Raw genomic sequence first — 20,661 nt, 5'->3', positions numbered from 1 at the left:
CACGGCGGGCCTCAGGCTGGTGCAACGTCACGCCGGCCTCTGCCACCGCAGGCCCGCCCCGCACTCCGTGCCCCTCCCTCCCCCCGGCGTGAGTGAGCCAGAGCCCCCGAATCAGCGGCTCCTTTAACCCCGTCATGTCTGAGCGAAGAACAGACACCCTCCGGCGACCTACACGCAGAGGCGGGGCCAAATCCAAAGCTGAACCCCGGGAGCTGTGAGAACAAAGAAGAGAAAGGGAAATCTCTCCGAGCAGCCTCAGGAGCAGCGGATTAAATCTCCACAATCAACTTGATGTACCTGCATCTGTGGAACACCTGAATAGACAACGAGTCATCCTAAATTGAGGAGGTGGACTTTGGGAGCAACGATATATACATTTTTCCCCCTTTTTCTCTTTTTGTGAGTGTGTATGCTTCTGTGTGTGATTTTGTCTGTACAGCTTTGCTTTTACCATTTGTCTGTTTTTTTTATTACTTAAAAATTTTTTTCTTACTAATTATTATTTTTAATAACTTTATTTTATTTTACTTTATTTTATCTTCTTTCTTTCTTTCTTTTTTTCCTCCCTTTTATTCTTAACCGTCTGGAGGACAGGCTCTTTGGTGCTCCAGCCAGGAGTCAGTGCTGTGCCACTGAGGTGGGAGAGCCAAGTTCAGGACACTGGTCCACAAGAGACCTCCCAGCTCCACGTAATGTCAAATGGCAAAAATCTCCCAGAGATCTCCATCTCAACGCCAAGACTCAGCTCCACTCAATGACCAGCAAGCTACAGTGCTGGACACCCTATGCCAAACAACTAGCAAGACAGGAACACAACCCCATCCATTAGCACAGAGGCTGCCTAAAATCATAATTAAGGCCACAGATACCGCAAAACACACCACCAGATGTGGACCTGCCCACCAGAAAGACAAGATCCAGCCCCATCCACCTGAACACAGGCACTAGTCCCCTCCACCAGGAAGCCTACACAACCCACTGAACCAACCTTAGCCACTGGGGCCAGACACCAAAAACAATGGGAACTACGAACATGCAGCCTGTGAAAAGGAGACCGCGAATGCAGTAAGTTAAGCAAAATGAGAAGACAGAAAAACACACAGCAGATGAAGGAGCAAGGTAAAAACACATCAAACCTAACAAATGAAGAGGAAATAGGCAGTCTACCTGAAAAAGAATTCAGAGTAATGATAGTAAAGATGATCCAAAATCTTGGAAATAGAATGGAGAAAGTACAAGAAACGTTTAACAAGGACCTAGAAGAACTAAAGAGCAAACAAACAGTGATGAACAGGCAGAAGAACGGATCAGTGACCTGGAAGATAAAATAGTAGAAATAACTACTGCAGAGCAGAATAAAGAAAAAAGAATGAAAAGAATTGAGGACAGTGTCAGAGACCTCTGGGACAACATTAAACGCACCAACATTCAAATTATAGGGATCCCAGAAGAAGAAGAGAAAAAGAAAGGGACTGAGAAAATATTTGAAGAGATTATAGTTGAAAACTTCCCTAATATGGGAAAGGAAATAGTTAATCAAGCCCAGGAAGCGCAGAGAGTCCCATACAGGATAAATCCAAGGAGAAACATGCCAAGACACATACTAATCAAACTATCAAAAATTAAATACAAAGAAAAAATATTAAAAGCAGCAAGGGAAAAACAAGAAATAACCCATAAGGGAATCCCCATAAGGTTAACAGCTGATCTTTCAGCAGAAATTCTGTAAGCCAGAAGGGAGTGGCAGGACATATTTAAAGTGATGAAGGAGAAAAAACTACAACCAAGATTACTCTACCCAGCAAGGATCTCATTCAGATTTGATGGAGAAATTAAAACCTTTACAGAGAAGCAAAAGCTAAGAGAATTCAGAACCACCAAACCAGCTTTACAACAAATGCTAAAGGAACATCTCTAGGCAGGAAACACAAGAGAAGGAAAACACCTACAATAATAAACCCAAAACAATTAAGAAAATGGTAATACGAACATACATATCGATAATTACCTTAAATGTAAAAGGATTAAATGCTCCAACCAAAAGACATAGACTGGCTGAATGGATACAAAACCAAGACCCATATATACACTGTCTACAAGAGACCCACTTCAGACCTAGGGACACATACAGACTGAAAGTGAGGGGATGAAAAAAGATATTCCATGCAAATGGAAATCAAAAGAAAGCTGGAGTAGCAATACTCATATCAGACAAAATAGACTTTAATACAAAGACTATTACAAGAGACAAAGAAGGACACTACATAATGATCAAGGGGTCAATCCAAGAAGAAGATATAACAATTGTAAATATTTATGCACCCAACACAGGAGCACCTCAATACATAAGGCAAATACTAACAGCCATAAAAGGGGAAATCGACAGTAACACAATCATACTAGGGGACTTTAACACCCCACTTTCACCAATGGACAGATCATCCAAAATGAAAATAAATAAGGAAACACAAGCTTTAAAGGATACATTAAACAAGATGGACTTAATTGATATTTATAGGACATTCCATCTAAAAACAACAGAATACACATTCTTCTCAAGTGCTCATGGAACATTCTCAAGGACAGATCATATCTTGGGTCACAAATCAAGCCTTGGTAAATTTAAGAAAATGGAAATTGTATCAAGTATCTTTTCCGACCACACTGCTATGAGACTAGATATAAATTACAGGGGAAAATCTGTAAGAAATACAAACACATGGAGGCTAAACAACGCACTACTTAATAACCAAGAGATGACTGAAGAGATCAAAGAGGAAATTAAAAAATACCTAGAAACAAATGACAATGGAGACACGACGACCCAAAACCTATGGGATGCAGCAAAAACAGTTCTAAGAGGGAAGTTTATAGCAATACAATCCTACCTTGAGAAACAGGAAACATCTCGAATAAACAACCTAACCTTACACATAAAGCAATTAGAGAAAGAAGAACAAAAAAACCCCCAAAGTTAGCAGAAGGAAAGAAATCATGAAGATCAGATCAGAAATAAATGAAAAAGAAATGAAGGAAATGATAGCAAAGATCAATAAAACTAAAATCTGGTTCTTTGAGAAGATAAACAAAATTGATAAACCATTAGCCAGACTTATCGAGAAAAAAAAGGGAGAAGACTCAAATCAATAGAATTAGAAATGAAAAAGGAGAAGTAACAACTGACACTGCAGAAATACAAAGGATCATGAGAGATTACCACAAGCAACTCTATGCCAATAAAATGGGACAACCTGGAAGAAATGGACAAATTCTTAGAAATGCACAACCTGCCAAGACTGAATCAGGAAGAAATAGAAAATATGAACAGACCAATCACAAGCACTGAAATTGAAACTGTGATTAAAAATCTTCCAACAGGTTTCCCTGGTGGCGCAGTGGTTGAGAGTCCGCCTGCCGATGCGGGGGACATGGGTTCGTGCCCCGGTCTGGGAGGATCCCACGTGCCGTGGAGCGGCTGGGCCCGTGAGCCATGGCCGCTGAGCCTGCGCGTCCGGAGCCTGTGCTCCACAATGGGAGAAGCCACAGCAGTGAGAGGCCCGCACACCGCAAAAAAAAAATCTTCCAACAAACAAAAGCCCAGGACCAGATGGCTTCACAGGCTAATTCTATCAAACATTTAGAGAAGAGCTAATGCCTATCCTTCTCAAACTCTTCCAAAATATAGCAGGGGGAGGAACACTCCCAAACTCATTCTACGTGGCCACCATCACCCTGATACCAAAACCAGACAAAGACGTCACAAAGAAAGAAAACTACAGGCCAATATCACTGATGAACACAGATGCAAAAATCCTCAACAAAATAGTAGCAAACAGAATCCAACAGCACATTAAAAGGACCATACACCATGATCAACTGGGGTTTATTCCAGGAATGCAAGGATTCTTCAATATACACAAATCAATCAATGTGATACACCATATTAACAAACTGAAGGAGAAAAACCATATGATCATCTCAATAGATGCAGAGAAAGCTTTCGACAAAATTCAACACCCATTCATGATAAAAACCCTCCAGAAAGTATGCATAGAGGGAACATTCCTCAACATAATAAAGGCCATATATGATAAACCCACAGCCAACATCGTCCTCAATGGTGAAAAACTGAAACCTTTTCCACTAAGATCAGGAACAAGACAAGGTTGCCCACTCTCGCCACTATTATTCAACATAGTTTTGGAAGTTTTAGCCACAGCAATCAGAGAAGAAAAAGAAATAAAAGGAATCCAAATTGGAAAAGAAGAAGTAAAGCTGTCACTGTTTGCAGATGACATGATACTCTACATAGAGAATCCTAAAGATGCCACCAGAAAACGGCTAGAGTGAATCAACGAATTTTGTAAAGTAGCAGGATACAAAATTAATGCACAGAAATCTCTTGCATTCCTATACACTAATGATGAAAAATCTGAAAATGAAATTAAGAAAACACTCCCATTTACCTTTGCAACAAAAAGAATAAAATATCTAGGAATAAACCTACCTAAGGAGACAAAAACCTGTATGCAGAAAATTATAAGACACTGATGAAAGAAATTAAAGATGATACAAATGGATGGAGAGATATACCATGTTCTTGGATGGGAAGAATCAACATTGTGAAAATGACTTTACTACCTAAAGCAATCTACAGATTCCATGCAATCCCTATGAAACTACCACTGGCATTTTTCACAGAACTAGAACAAAAAATTACACAATTTGTATGGAAACACAAAAGACCCTGAATAGCCAAAACAATCTTGACAATGAAAAACGGAGCTGGAGGAATCAGGCTCCCTGACTTCAGACTCTACTATAAAGCTACAGTAATCAAGACAGTATGGTACTGGCACAAAAAAACAGAAATATAGATCAATGGAACAGGGTAGAAAGCCCAGAGATAAACCCACACACATATGGTCACCTTATCTTTGATAAAGGAGGCAAGAATATACAGTGGAGAAAAGACAGCCTCTTCAATAAGTAGTGCTGGGAAAACTGGACAGCTACATGTAAAAGAACGAAATTAGAACACTCCCTGACACCATATACAAAAATAAACTCAAAATGGATTAAAGACCTAAATGTAAGGCCAGACACCATCAAACTCTTAGAGGAAAACACAGGCAGAACACTCTATGACATAAATCACGGCAAGATCCTTTCTGACCCACCTCCTAGAGAAATGGAAATAAAAACAAAAATAAACAAATGGGACCTAATGAAACTTCAAATCTTTTGCACAGCAAAGGAAACCATAAACAAGACTAAAAGACAACCCTCAGAATGGGAGAAAATATTTGCAAATGAAGCAACTGACAAAGGATTAATCTCCAAAATATACAAGCAACTCATGCAGCTCAATATCAAAAAAACCCAAACAACCCAATCCAAAAATGAGCAGAAGACCTAAATAGACATTTCTCCAAAGAAGATATACAGATTGCCAACAAACACATGAAAGAATGCTCAACATCATTAATCATTAGAGAAATGCAAATGAAAACTACAATGAGATATCATCTCACACCGGTCAGAATGGCCATCATCAAAAAATCTAGAAACAAAAAATGCTGGAGAGGGTGTGGAGAAAAGGGGACCCTCTTGCACTGTTGGTGGGAATGTAAATTGATACAGTCACTATGGAGAACAGTATGGAGTTTCCTTAAAAAACTAAAAATAGAACTACCATACGACCCAGAAATTCCATTACTGGGTATATACCCTGAGAAAACCATAATTCAAAAAGAGTCATGTACCAAAATGTTCATTGCAGCTCTTTTTACAATAGCCAGGACATGGAAGCAACCAAAGTGTCCATCAACAGATGAATGGATAAAGAAGATGTGGCACATATATATAATGGAATATTACTCAGCCATAAAAAGGAACGAAACTGAGTTATTTGTAATGAGGTGGATGGACCTAGAGACTGTCATACAGACTGAGGTAAGTCAGAAAGAGAAAAACAAATACCATATGCTAACACATATATATGGAATCTAAAAAAAAAAAAGAAAGAAAAAAATGATCAGAAGAACCGAGGGGTAAGACGGGAATAAAGATGCAGACCTACCAGACAATGGACTTGAGGATATGGGGAGGGAGAAGGGTGAGCTGGGATGAAGTGAGAGAGTGGCATGGATATATATACACTACCAAACGTAAAATAGATAGCTAGTGGGAAGCAGCCGCAAAGCACAGGGAGATCAGCTCAATGCTTTGTGACCACCTAGAGGGGTGGGATAGGGAAAGTGGGAGGGAGGGAGATGCAAGAGGGAAGAGATATGGGGACATATGTATATGTATAACTGATTTACTTTGTTATAAAGCAGAAACTAATACACCATTGTAAAGCAATTATACTCCAATAAAGATGTTAAAAAAAAAGTCTACAAATAACAAATGTTGGAGAGGGTGTGGAGAAAATGGAACCCTCCTACACTGTCGATGGGAATGTAAATCTGTGCAACCACTATGGAGAAAAGTATGGGGGTTCCTCAAAAACTAAAAATAGGGCTACCATATGATCCAGCAATCCCACTCCTGGGTAGATATCCAGAAACGACAAACTCTAATTTGAAAAGATACATGCACCCCAATGTTCATGGAAGCATTATGTACAATAGCCATGATATGGAAGCCACCCAAGTGCCCATCAACAGACAACTGGATTAAGAAGATGTGGTATATATGTACAATAGAACATTCCTCAGCCATAAAAAAGAATGAAATATTGCCATTTGCAGCAGCATAGAGAATACTACACTTAGTGAAGTAAGTCAGACAAATATTATTGTGATATCACTTGTATGTGGAACCTAAAGAATAGTACAAATGAATCTATATACAAGACAGAAACAGGCTCACAGACATAGGAAATAAACTTATGGGTATCAAAGGGGAAAGAGGGAGGGAGAGGGATAAATTAGGAGGTGGGGCTTAACAGATACAAACTACTATACGTAAAATAGATAAGCCACAAGGATTTACTCTATAGCACAGGGAACTATACTCAATATCTTGTAATAACATATAATGGAAAAGAATCTGAAAAAATACATAAATGAATCGCTTTTCTATATACCTGGAACTAATACAATATTGTAAATCAACTGTAATTCAATAATTAATTAATTAATTAAAAAATCAAACAACCCAATTAGAAAATGGGCATAAGACATGAAGAGGCATTTCACTGAAAAGGAGATACAAATGGCAAACAAACACATGAAAATATGTTTAAGGTCATTAGCCAATAATTAGAAAAATGTAAATAAAACCATAATAAGGTATCACTACACATTAACAGAAAGGCTAAAATAAAAAGTAGTGACAACACCAAATGCTGGCCAGGATGTGCAGAAACTAGATCACTCATACACTGCTGGTAGAAATATAAAATGGTACAGTGAACTGGAAAATAGCTTGACAGTTTCTCAAAAAAACTAAACAAGCAACCACCAGATGACTCAGCAACTGCACTTCCAGGCATTTATCCCAGAAAAATGAAGACTTATGTTCACACAAAACCCTGTACATGAATGTTTGTAGCAGCTTTATTTGTAATCGCTAAAAACTGGAAAGAACCCAGATGTTCTTCAACAGGTGACTGGTTAAACAAATTAGTACATTCAGACCAAGGAACAGTACTCAGCAATAAAGAGGAGTGAACCGTTCACACATGCGATAAGCTGCATGGACCTCCAGAGGATTATGCTGTGTGAAGAAGTCAATCCCAGAAGATTACACACTGCATGAGTCCACTTACAGAACACTCCTGAAACAGATGAACAGATGAGCGGTTGCCAGGGCCTAGGGAGGGGTGGGGGCAGGGAGGAAGAGTATGTGCCTCTAAAGGGTGCAGGAGAGATCTCTGTGCTGATAGAAGTGATCTGTATCGGTAGCCATGGCAACATCAAAATCCTGGTTATCTTACGACCGTTTTGCAACGTTCCCACTGCGGGCAACAGGGGAAAGGGTCCGTGAGATCTCTATTTTTTCTTAAACCTATGAATCTATCATGATCTCAAAATAAAAAGTTCTATAAAAAAATGAAAGAATAGGTGGTATTATCAGACAGTGTTTCTGTAAGTTGACTCTGCAGATCCCACACTGAAAGGACCACTGAAGGGTGTGCTTCAAGGAGGACGTGGTACCCAGAGGGAGGGACCGGCAGGTGAGATGCGAGGCTGTGTGCCCTGTTATTTTCCGTCTGGAGATACATGTGTTTGGTTGACACAAACACGACCAAGCACCACAACCAGCAATGACTTATTCCCTGTAGGTGACAAGGATCCAACTTACGAAGCGTTTCCGTTAAACTCCTCCTGTTGACGAGGGGCTCTGGATTTCACAGGCTTCCTCGGAGCTGAGTGGCATCATCTACAAAACCTGGCACTCTCTCCTCGGGCGTGACGTTGGCTGGTTTTTCACAGCAGTGAGGCTTTCACTCACGAGGCCCATATCCATGGGTTTGGTAGAAAGTGCGCTCGCTGGCTTTACTGATTTCTTTTGTTTTTATGATCTGCGTTTTTGTGTTTTTTTCCCCCTCTTTCCTTGCTGGAAGTTGGATGACATACACATTGCATATCATGTATGTTTTATATGACAAGTGTACAGTGCTTAACAGCTACAAAAAAGGCTTACCAGGAGCAGGTAACTAGGCATGTTACAGAGTAATTTATGGGGGGATGTGTAGGGCACATTGTTAGGTTGTATAAGATAACTAATTGTGAGCTAAGTAATCATGTCTACTTCAGTTGGATTTGATGTTGTGTTATTACAGTGGATGTCATTTTGCTCAAAATCACAAAGAAATTTTTTGCATCCGACTTATGATCGTTATGAGGGTTTCCTCAGAATGAGCTAAGCTTGAGGGTGGGGGAAAGAGCATACCCCAAAATAGAAAACCTAAAAGGGATATACGCTACTAATGTATTTTTAATTTTGCATGAGAAATGTTAAATGAGGTAACAGGAAAGGTATTGAATAATTAGAAACCAGTCTTGGGCAAAAGTCAGTCATTGAGGAACACGGACAAAACTGGATCAGGAAAAAATGGCCTCCGCTGAAGCAGCTAACACAAAGCCAAAGGATTAACTCCATGGGGGAAACCTCATTTGGAACCTACTGACTTTTTTTTTTTTTTTTTTTTTTGCGGTACGCGGGCCTCTCACTGTCGTGGCCTCTCCCGTTGCATAGCACAGGCTCCGGACGCGCAGGCTCAGCGGCCATGTCTCACGGGCCCAGCCGCTCCGCGGCATGTGGGATCTTCCCGGACCGGGGCACGAACCCGTGTCCCCTGCATCAGCAGGCGGACTCTCAACCACTGCGCCACCAGGGAAGCCCTACTGACTTGTTTTTACACTCATTTCAAGCAACCTCCAATTTCCCGGACCACAGCAGATCGGCAGCACATGCTACAGTATGACTGTGGCTACAGGGACAGTAACGAGTGACGGGGAGCCGGGCACCGGGCCAGAAAGGGGCACTAAGAGCCCCGCACATCCGCTCCACCACTGACCTTCAGCCTCAAGAAAATCAAGTCACGCTGAGTAGACCAGATGGCCTCTGCCTTCCTTGTTTCTCCAAGCACTGGTTCTGCTTTTAAGGTTTCCAGAGGTCAGAAAGGAAGCAAAGGTGGATGACAGCCTTGACTGCGGGATTCATTCCGTGTATTCCACTTCCTGGCAGAAAAGGCGCTGGGACAGTGGGCCGGTCATCTGAGAAGGGGTCCTGGGTTTCCGGCTTAGGGACCAGCTGGTCAGTGATACCAACAACTGAGGTAAGAAAGCCTGAAGGTTCTGAGGACGTATCCATGTTGTGGGTGCAGATTCAGAGATCACACTTCAAATGCCGACGACCATGGAGGAGATCTGGGCAGGTGGCTCCTCTAAGTGCTGTGAACGGAAGCTCGGTAAGGTCACCCCCAGCACCCCGAGGTGAGCCAGGCCACTGGAGCTGGGGCCGAGGGTGGGCTGCTGAAGGGCGGGGGATGCGAGAGGCTGCAGATAAAAAGCGCTGGCAGCTCTGACCAGAGCTTGGCTGGGATGGAAAGAAGGGCCAGGTCAGTGAGGGGAGAGTGCAGTGTGGATGCCAGCAGGTGGGAAGTGACCAGCGGAAAAGGGATGACTGGTGACACACGTCCCTAAGCCTTGAGAGATGAGGTGTGAGGCAGGAGGCAGGGCTTAGTGTCCGCCGCGACAGAGACCTCCTTTCTTGAGACAGCAGGACCAGGGCTAAGGTAAGGTGTGGAGGTGAAGACAGGCGGAGAAGGGGCGGCAGGGCAGGGAGTCTCCTCGGCACGCACCTTCCTCTTCCTGTCACCTGGTGGAGGTGAGCTGAGGGCTTGAGATCAATGGAAGTTTAAAACAGCAGATGCAGAGGAAAAGCGAGCCAGCCAGGAGAGAGGGAAGGGTGGCCAGGCACCCCGAGCACCCAGCCGGATGCACAGGCCATCCGTCTACAGAGGTCTCAATCGGAGAAGAGCTTTGCCCGCAGGGCAGCGGGCAGGGCAGATGGTGGGGAACCGGGGCCGGGGTCACAGCGCGCGCGCAGCTGAGGAAGAGGCGAAGGAAAGGCGTGGGCGCACGTGGGTGCTCATCGCCCCAAAAGAAGGGGCTGGAAGGGCCGGGAGCCCGCAGCTCCTAAGGGGGAGGGCGGGGGAGGGTGACCGGGACGGGGCATGTGACAACGTCCAGAGAGCAGCCGGGGACGTGAGGGCCTCAAAGTGGGGGCAGAAGAGAAGGCGGAGAAGGGGACAGGCAACGACATCGAGGAACTGAGAATCCAAGCGGGGACCCCGCCGTCGCCCAGGGTGGACGAGGGGCTGTAGTAGAGAGCGGGACCCCAGACCAGGGGACCTTGGGGGGTAAGGAACAGCCGCGAGGACACCAGGGAACAGCAACAAGGAGGACAAAGTGCCGCACAGAACATCAGATGACATGTAGTGCTTCCAAAAACCAGTTCTGGTTCACTGGGCAGCGGGAGTCAAGCAGCAAAACCCGTGGTGGAGCGTTGGCTTAGGCGAGGTGGCCGGTCTGGGCGGCAGGAGAGCAGTGACCTATGGATGGCGGCGCGACAGGCGGCGAGCAGCCTGGCTGGTGGCAGCGGCACTGGGGCTTTGCCTGAGCCTGAGTTAAATGACGGCAGAGAGGAGCTGTGACACGGTGGGTTTAACATTCTCAGCACAGACCCCAGGGGCTGCTCAAGGTCACGGACAGGCTCTGAGACTGTGCGGACACGCTCGTGTGGGTCAGACCCACTGGGGGCCTGAGGTTCCTTCGCAGGTGAGTGAGCCTGGCCAGCGACCCAGCATCAAAGCCGCAAGTTCTTAGGTGATACCTACTTGATGTAATAATATGAAAAAAAAAAAGAAAAAAAGAAAAGGAATTCTTCTCCTAAAGTAGAAACTGCCCAGAAAAGGAAGTTGGCGGCCAGTGAAGCAGACACAAATGAAGAGACCTAATAAAAAAACAATTATCCTTAACCAGGAAATAAGTTTGAATACTTTAAAGAGTAGAATGTTAAATCTGATTGAGGTATACCAGAGGATAAAATTATATGAAGAAATAAGGGCAAGCTGTTTGTCAAAATGTTTCAGAGAACACTCCAACTGGGGTAATGAAAAGAGAAAAGTTGAACAGTAATTTCTGTATTTGAGGATTCATACAGAAAACGTGTCTTTCTGAACTACAACTTTGGAGCAAGCCTCGAGTACCATAACAGTATCTGCAATTTTAGAGATTACACAGAAATGAAAGCACCCCATGTGAACGGGAAAGGTCTCCGGCATTAGTTGAGAAGGTACAGGCTTCAGCGCCCACCTCCCAATTGTGTCCTGAGTTAGAGATCGATTCTGACTCGTATCAAACATCCAGTGTGTGTCTAGCACATGCACTAGAGCAATGAGATCCAGGAGGTCATCAGTGATCAGAGACGAAATGGAGGAGAAGGATTTCAAAATTACATACAAGTTTATGACAAAATTACTCAAGGTGTTAATTTATGAAAAGTGGGGAAACAGCAATGGCCACCAAATAACTGACTTCCATTCCCCGCCCCCCCCCAAAGTATGAGTGGTTCTGAAGGTAAATGTTAGTCTTCAAAACACCAAATATTTTTATCAGCTTCACAGAGACAATGAGAACTAAGGTCAAAGGCAAGTATATTGTGTCTGCAAAATAACAAGAGAAATTTCGCTCTTCCTAAGAAGATCAGGTTTTCCCATCTGTGCTCGCCCACGGTGGAGGTCCGTGCTCTTTCCACAACTCTGCTGCGTCCTCCCCATTGGAGAAGGGACATCTAAGTCTGTCCTCTACTTCAGGAAAATCACTAACTGGAAGAAACAAGTTCAAACTGAACCACAGCTGACATGTTTTGGAGCCTAGGAGGCACTGCTGCGGTAGATGTTGTCTGCCTAACAGCCTTCCCCCAAGGAGCCACAGTAACCTCGGGAAACAGGACCCCAGAACTCCAGGACAGGCGCTGTTTTTATAAACCGATTCCCAGGCCCCTTCTCCCTTCCTGAGACTGGATTAGAAACACAGGTTTCAGCTAAAGAGAGCAAGGCATTACCCTGCCTGTAACTGGTCCAGGGCAGGCACTTGACCTAACTTGGCCCAATCAGATGGGGATGATGGACTTTATTTCATAAACATGGGAAAGCACTCCTCTCTTCTATGGATGTAAACAAGGAAGGGTACCCAGATTACAAACAGTAGCCGTTTTCTGGCTCAGGGGATGAGGATAGTACAGCCAGAGGAGAGAGATGTTAAAAATTTAGGTCCTTGCTGACATGGCTGAGCTTCTGAATCAACCAGCCCTGAAACCTCACCTATAGCCATTTTCAAAAATACATGTTCAAACTCAACAAGAAGAGTGCACTAGAATGAATTCCGACAGACCAATACCTGAATAAAGTGCTCTAAAATGAAAAAAAAACACTTTCATATTACCTATGCCACTTGCAGCTGGAAACCTTCCACCTGAGAAAATGACCAAAAGAGCTAACAGTCCATTATCTATAGAACAGAAGTTTTCTTTTAAGCATAATTTCTAAAAAATTTTATTTTTGATCATGTAGAGTCAATTTATAATCAGAAGGTGGTTAAGTAAACATGGATTTAGAACGAGGTGAGTGCATTCAACAAACTACCAACTGCCGGGCATTTGAATGTTTGGTGAACACAGATTCCGGTCACCTGGTGTCTGTCCCCAGGGTGGGAAGAAGTCTGCCTGGGTGCCCCAGGCCCCAGGGCAGGGTGCCAGCCTCCCTGAAGTGCCTGATGGACACACTGAGGCTTGCCTCTGGGCTCTTGCACCTGCAGGCCAGCCAGCTGCCATACGACCATCATGTTCTCTCTGCAGGTGCAGTTACGTTCAAATGGGCAGCGGTCAAGGGCTACTGCCCCAGAAACAAAGCAATGTGCCTCTGCAGCCCTCAGCTCCAACCACTGGGAGCTGATTTCAGATGTGACTTCCCAAGGGAAGTCCATTCTCAAAAAGGATGCCTGTGTGACCTCTTTGGAGAGGTTTTAATTAGAATTGCATTTACATTACATACAATGTGAAAAACTGGTAGACTTCTACCATAAAGAAAAGAGTTAAACTACATCTTCCAGTCAGCTTTTCTATTCATCCTGACATTTTGTTTCACATCCTGTAACTGAGAGGAAAATATACCACCTCCCCAGTGGAATCAAAGTGAAGGTTCATTCAACATTCCCTGACGGCTGTCCAGGGGCTGGTTACAGCACGGGGGACAGAAAGTCATGCAAGCAGTCCCTTGCTTTCAAAGAGCTTACGGTCTAGTCTTGAAAGAGATGTGCTTTGCCACCATCAAGAGTTGACTGAATTGCAAAATCCATCTGCCAGTCCCCTCAGGCAGCAAAGCTGGGTGTTTATTTTATGAGGACTCCTATCATAACCCGTGTAAGCAAGTGAACCAGAGAAACTTCTGTAACGAAGCGAGCATGTGGCACGTAACAATATTTTAAATTACAACGAAGGAGGGAAAGATGCTGTGTTTTTAAGTCCGCAGTCTCTTCTGGAAGATTAAAACTTCACATTTGAAAAATGGTAAACCTCCCTCTAAAATACATCGTCTCATTCATAAAGTATCAGCACTTTATGAATGGTGTCCCTCCCCCCCATTTCTAAATAAGCTGCTTTTTACGACTTCTTAACTGCCCAAAACACAGCATATAAGAGAAATAGGAAGAATCAGAAGGCCAAGGTCACTAAGTGTTGTCATATAAGCAATTACTGTGCTGCAGTGTAGTGCAGGGCTGCATCTAGCTGTGGCAGAGCAATCCAGCATGATTCCCCAGGTGTCACAACCGTCATCATCAGGGATTTAGTTATTGGCCAAATCTCTCTCAATGTGAACTTATTTTTGTTTAGAAAGCTTAGTGGGGATTACAAAGGAAGACAATTTGTAGACAGACAGTGCTCGTTTGCCTTCTGTGTCGTGCTGTAGTACCCTATCCTTTACGTCTGCCTTGCTTGATCCACCTTTAGACAATAGTATCCTGCACATCATTTTAGCTTTTGATTCATATTCACAGCTACAGAGAAGCAAAAGTCTTCTTTAAACACATGGAACTCAGTCCATTTCCAAGATGAGACTGGCAGAGAAAGCTGTGACATCCAAAGACAAGTGTTACAGACAGGACACAGAGGAATCACAGGTTTTCCCTCAAACTATTTCCACTGGTGAGTATTCTAATGGATTTGTTAGAAATGGGGGGAAAAATCTATTACATCAGTCTGAGCAATCTCTAATGGATGGTTTAGGAGAAAAAAAAAATCAAAGAAACTTCAGCTTTCTTCTCATTCCAAAAAAATATTCAGAGCAAAGATCATCTCTTAGGCAAATGGGTACCTGGGGAATAGCAACGGGTAATTAGTTGGGTTTGGGACATGGGGTAGGCTACCTCTAGGCCATCCACATGCAATAGGTAGGTAGGGAGTTGAAAACAAGATATTTAGCTTGAGGGACTGATGTGGCTAGAAATATTTAGGAGACTTCAGAGAAAGGCAAATGACAGGCAAGGATTGGAATGCTTTATAGTTCAAATGACCATGAAAAATTCTCATAAACTTCTGATTTTCCAAAGAACAATGTTTTCAAAGTTCTAGGGCCTGGAGGCATTGTACAGAATAGTGTCCTGATATGCAGTTGTGGTCCTTGGACCAACAGTGCATGCACAGCCTGGGAGCTGGGCAGGTGCAGAAGTGAATATGCAAAACCAGAATCTGCATCTTAACACACCAGGGGGCTCGGGGCACATGAGTTGAGAACCACGGTGGTTGTAGTGTTCCCCAAACTTTGGTTCTTGTTCACCAATTTTCAATGGTGAGAAAAAGAAAAATACAAACATTTAAAACGATAAATGTATTCACTTTAGAGAAATGTTCTTTATTCTGATGTTATATGCTTCCTTTGTTGACATTTTTTACATGCCCTGTCTAACAAAACACAGTAATGGCAATTTAGGTGATTTCCCTAACAGCAAGTTTTTTCACACTTCATTGGAACCAGATGACTCTGAAGACGTTATTTCCTTGCCTAGAATGTTCTCCTCACTTCACTTTGCTTTATCAAGCCTGAATTTCTCCCTGAATCATATTTTGACTACCAACGCCTATGTATTAGTTTCCTACTATGGCTGCTATAACAAAACGCCACAAACTGGATGGCTTATTTTGTAGTATCATAGTTCTAGGTTAGAAGTCCAAAGTCAAGGTGCTGGCAGGGCCAGGCTCTCTCTGAGGATGCCAGGGAAGGACCCCTCCTTGCCTCTTCCTAGCTTCTGGTGGCTGCCGGCCATCCTTGGTGGTCCTGGGCTTGCAGTCACATCACTTCGACTTCAGCCTGTCTTTACATCACATTTTCCCTCCATGTGTCTATATCAAATTCCTCTCAACTTATAAGGATGCCAGTCATTGAATGAGAGCTCACCCTAATCCAACATGACCTCATCTGAACCTGATTACATCAGTAAAGACCATTTCCAAATAAGGTCACATCCACAGGTTGCCTGGGCTTAGGACCTGAACTTGAACATACCTTTTAGGGGACACAATTCAACCCACAGCAGCCTATAGTGATAACATTCTAAAAAGAACATGTCCTGATAATTCTCAAAGTTATATGTCAAATGTTGTAATACTTTCAAAATAAAGCACAAAATAAAAATATTGAGTATATACTGTATCACTAATAAAACTAGTATATGACCAACAATTTGCGTCCTGGCTTCATAAATTGCTGTCACTGTAGAATGCATAAAGTCCAGTGTGTACAGAGATTTGGCTTAGACTTTTCCTCACTCTCAAACTGCCTCGGCCCTTACTTTTTTTTTTTTTTTTAATTTCTAGCATCTTCTACACCAGGGGTCCCCAACCCCAGGGCTGCGGACCATTACTGTCCGTGGCCTGTTGGGAACTGGGCGGCACAGCAGGAAGTGAGCGGTGGCGAGCTAACAAAGCTTCATCCACAGCTCCCCGTCGCTCCCCGCCGCTCCCCGTCGCTCCCCGCCGCTCCCCGTCTCTCCCCGGTGCTCCCCGTCACTGGCATTACCGCCTGAACCCTCCCCGCCCCCTCGTCCATGGAATAACTGTCTTCCACAAAACCGGTCCCTGGTGCCAAAAAGGTCGGGGACCGCTGTTCTACACCACTTACGCTTCTCAGCTCCTTTCTGAACATCACTGCTTGATACTACCTATTCAATTCGTTCGTTCTGTCTCACAGATCTTGGTATCATAAATTAAAGGCAATTTCTGATCAGCCAGTCTGGAGCTCCTTGGGAAGCCCCAAGCCATACTAAGTGGCCAGAGCATTAAGAATGCTGTGGATCTAACAATGTTTGGGAAACACTGTTTCGGTTTAGGGATGTTCAGAGGGAGGGTTTCAATCAGAAACCTATGTGTTCGAGATTTCAATGTTGTATTACAATATTAAGTAAAGTATTACATAACATATGTTATTCATGTGGTTGGTGCTTTCAGAGCAGCAAAATACTGAACACTATTCAGTCCCTGGCAGATGAAATACTGCCTTAATAAGCGAAAAGGCAAGTAGACAGAGCTCATTAACAGTACACTGGTAAGCAGTGGTTCTTTATGTTTCATCGTATACCTGTCAAGCTAGAGAGACTCCTTTTCCAGAAGGGAGAAAATGAGCACAGAGTACAAAGGAATTTAAAGATTAGGCAAAACATTCCTTTACCAGCCACCTAACAGGCAAACGTCCAGAAGCAGGGAACCTGACTGTTTTCCTTTTGGGAACCAATGCTGTGCCAATCTACCAATGATAAGTGAAGGTGATAGCTTAGGACTTGGTCTTGGGTGACTTTTATTTTGGGTTGGCACTTTCAAGTGCCACACTTGCTCTTCCTAAAACTAATTTCTATGAGTTTCTTCTACTAGAGGGAAGGATTAAATTCAGTTAGTTAAAAGTAAAAAACAGGGCTTCCCTGGTGGCGCAGTGGTTGAGAGTCTGCCTGCCGATGCAGGGGACACGGGTTCGTGCCCCGGTCCGGGAAGATCCCACATGCCGCAGAGCGGCTGGGCCCGTGAGCCATGGCCGCTGAGCCTGCGCGTCCGGAGCCTGTGCTCCGCAACGGGAGAGGCCACAACAGTGAGAGGCCCGCGTACCGCAAAAAAATAAAAAATAAAATAAAAATAAAAAACATATTTGGCAGGTACCTGAAATAAGAACACTAAAGGTCAAAGCCTGATGAACAGAATCTGATCAGTTAACCTGTGATGCTTGATGAGCTCTGTCTGAAGTGGAGAAGCCAGATTTTACCAAGGTTATTGTTTCATATGACACAACTGAAGAACAAGATCTCTATCTTCCCATATTCCTCCTAACTCATAACCCCACTTGGTTTCCAACTTGGACTTTCCACCCCTCCCATGTGCTCCTTTCTCCAGGTCAGAGGAAAAAACAAAGTGTGGGCAAAGGAGCGCTTGAAAATAAAGAAGAAGCAAAAGCATAAGCAAACCTTGCTGGAGAAGTGGATTTTCTTTAGGAAACCTGACTGTGGTTCTCTACAGACAGAGGCAGACCACGTGGATGTGACAGGTGCCGTAGCATCAGAAGCTCCCATGACACTGACCCTTACAAGCCAGGGACATCCTGTCGGACTTCCTAAGCCTTCTAGGAACAGCCATCCTGCTCCCAGCGTTACCAAGAACAGGGCAGGTACCAGTCACAGGAGTGGCTGAAGGTGAAGCAAATGCCCAGGGGCCAAGGGCCTCAACCACACTCCTCTAACAGGGACCCTGGATCCCTCAGGGCCTGGGTATGTGCGCACTGGTTAACGCCTCCCTGGCCTGGGTCTGGGTCAGGTTTCTTTCTAATATACCTTCAGAGACCACATTCCTTCAGAACTCCTGCCTTAAGTTTTTAACATTCATTAGTATCATACCTGGATTAACATTGTATCCCCCCCTGGACCGTAAACTCCCTGAGAGCAGAGCAGTGCCGGTGGGTACCTTGTAGTGTTGGAAACCATGCCGGCCCATAAAGCCGGTCCACACCTATCTGTTGATGGGAAAGGGGGCAGCATGTCAGGACACACGGAGGAGACATGACTGATTCGACGAGAAGTAATGGTTTTGAACTTGAGCCCCTCCCTGGGACTGTAAAGTCCAAATCAGACTTAATCTGAGAATGCACACATCTGAGAGTGATTCCAGACTGGTGAACACCTCATCAACCTTGATACAAAGCAGAAGTGTACTATGTTGTTTATTTTTACCACGCAGGACAAAAACAAACACAGTTTATGAATTGGGAAGGCTTTCGTTTATTAAAAAAAAAAATCTCTCTTGGGTGCCTTCAGGTGTGGGTGCTACAGAGGAAGCAAAGATCAAGCAGACTGGGCTGTGCTTCGGAGGTGCTTATGGTCTTAAAAAGACACATTTATAAAGAGCCATCACGCAGCCTGAAAAGTCTCTGGAAATAGAAATGGATGAACTTGCCTATCGATAAGTTCTTGTAATTTCAGTGCAAAGGAAGACTTCCAATCTAGGAAAGCTCAAAGTGCAATCGCCGGGAGCACACTCAACTGCAGGCGTCGCCTCAAGTCCTTCACATCCCCTGCTAGGGACAATATCGCAGATAAGCCGAGTCTCCAACTGGCTTCCCAAACCCTGACTACTGATATCAGACTAAGAAAGGGAAACCCTACCGGCGTGAACGCGGAGAACCAGCAAGAGGACCCTCGGAGAAGCAGATCACGTAGACTGGCCACACTCAGCCGGCCGGCGCCCCGGCACTCGGATCCGCGCCCCGCCGCCCGCGCCCACCCCACCCCGGCCCGCAAGGCCGGGCCCCCAGCACCCCACCCCGGCCCGCAAGCCCGGGAACCCGCGCCCCGGCCCGCGCCCCCGCCTCGTACCGTAGGTCTCGGACATGGCCGTCTGCGACATCTTGGGAGCGGCTCCGCCTCTCGGGGGGCACCGTCTGCAGCTCCGCCGGGCCGGCGGCAGGGAAGCCGGGTCGTCGGCCGCGCCTTGGTGGGGAACGCCACGGGCAGAGGACCGGAGGAGGGAGGGGCCCGCGGTCCCCACGGCAACTGCCTGCCACTCCGCGGCTGCGGCCCCGCCAGACTGTCCGCTCCGCGCAGGCGCACGGCCCCGCCCCCCCACCGGTCAGGACGCGGCGGAGCGGGCATGGGAGGAGGGAAGGGGCGCGAGGCCCGGCCCCCAATGTGGTCGCGCGTGCGCGCGGGGAGGCCGGGGCGGGGAGGGCCGATGGGCGCCGAGGATCCGGGTAGGCGCGCGGGGAGGTCTGCGCGTGGAGAGGGCGGGGCGCGCGGGGAGGGCGGGGCGCGCGGGGGGGCGGCCGGCAGGCCTGGGGGTGACGGGGTGGGCACAGGGGCTGGGACAGCGGGGTCCTTTCTCGCGCAGAGGAGGCAAAGTGCCTGCTCTGGCGAGGAAGGCAGCGCTTTGCCAGGTTGGTCGCCTCGGTAAAGGCTTGGTCGTCGTCATCTGGGGCGCTCGGCCGGGGAAGGACTTCCTCCGCGCTGGAATGATCAACCCGGGGACGGGGTGAATGTGTAACTAGGAGGCCGTGCGTGGCCTCAGGTGTCCAGCTGGAGGCCAGCCCTGCGGGCGGGGAGGCAGGCTGACCTGCCAGGGCCGTCGCCGCTGGGGCCGAGCTGGCTTCTGGGGGAAACTGACAGAAGACGTACCGGTTCCAAAAAGTCCCCAGAAGACTGTAGACGTTGGCCCCCCTGCACCTCACTTTAGGGAATGTGGCCTTTGGGCAGGAAGCATCTCTGGGCTCTTAGCCGCGGACGCATTTTTACGGGTACGAGTCGTTGGTTGAATATTTTGATTTAAGGAGCACAACTGAATTCAGAATCCCCTTCTGTTGGAAATGCAGCGATAAACATTTACTGAGAAGAGATTTTTGGTTGGGATTTTGCTCCATCGGAGCATGACCAGGGCCACGTGGTATCTCATAAGACCCAACCTTGTTCAAAAGACACAGTAGAATACTAAAAATATGCCCTGGCTAAGCTCCCAAGCGACTTGGATGGTGGGGAAAATGCCAGGAAATGCATTTTATTCAAGCCCATGTGGCTTTGTCCTCCAAATTGGCATCAGACCTTCCCGAGATCTTCCCCTCCC

At 45.5% G+C, this 20,661-nt stretch overlaps 1 protein-coding gene across 2 annotated transcripts in view; it reads right to left on the bottom strand.

Moving 5' to 3' along the window:
• RAB4A (RAB4A, member RAS oncogene family) overlaps window positions 1–19,639 on the bottom strand; it is a 59,726-nt gene extending 40,087 nt beyond the window's left edge. The window contains exon 1 of one of the 2 annotated variants that reach the window (XM_027094122.1): window positions 19,425–19,639. In XM_027094122.1, coding sequence (XP_026949923.1) covers window positions 19,425–19,455 — 31 coding nt within the window. In that variant the 5' untranslated portion in view covers window positions 19,456–19,639. The remainder of the gene's footprint in view (window positions 1–19,424) is intronic. The other variant, XM_027094121.1, reaches the window with a different exon arrangement.
• Between the last annotated feature and the right edge of the window lie 1,022 nt (window positions 19,640–20,661).

Source organism: Aethalodelphis obliquidens, unplaced genomic scaffold (genome assembly GCF_003676395.1).
Source record: "Aethalodelphis obliquidens isolate GAN/ISIS:26980383/991018 unplaced genomic scaffold, ASM367639v1 scaffold87, whole genome shotgun sequence".
In the NCBI taxonomy this organism is placed as follows: domain Eukaryota; kingdom Metazoa; phylum Chordata; class Mammalia; order Artiodactyla; family Delphinidae; genus Aethalodelphis; species Aethalodelphis obliquidens.
This window is presented reverse-complemented; position numbering and strand designations above follow the sequence as displayed.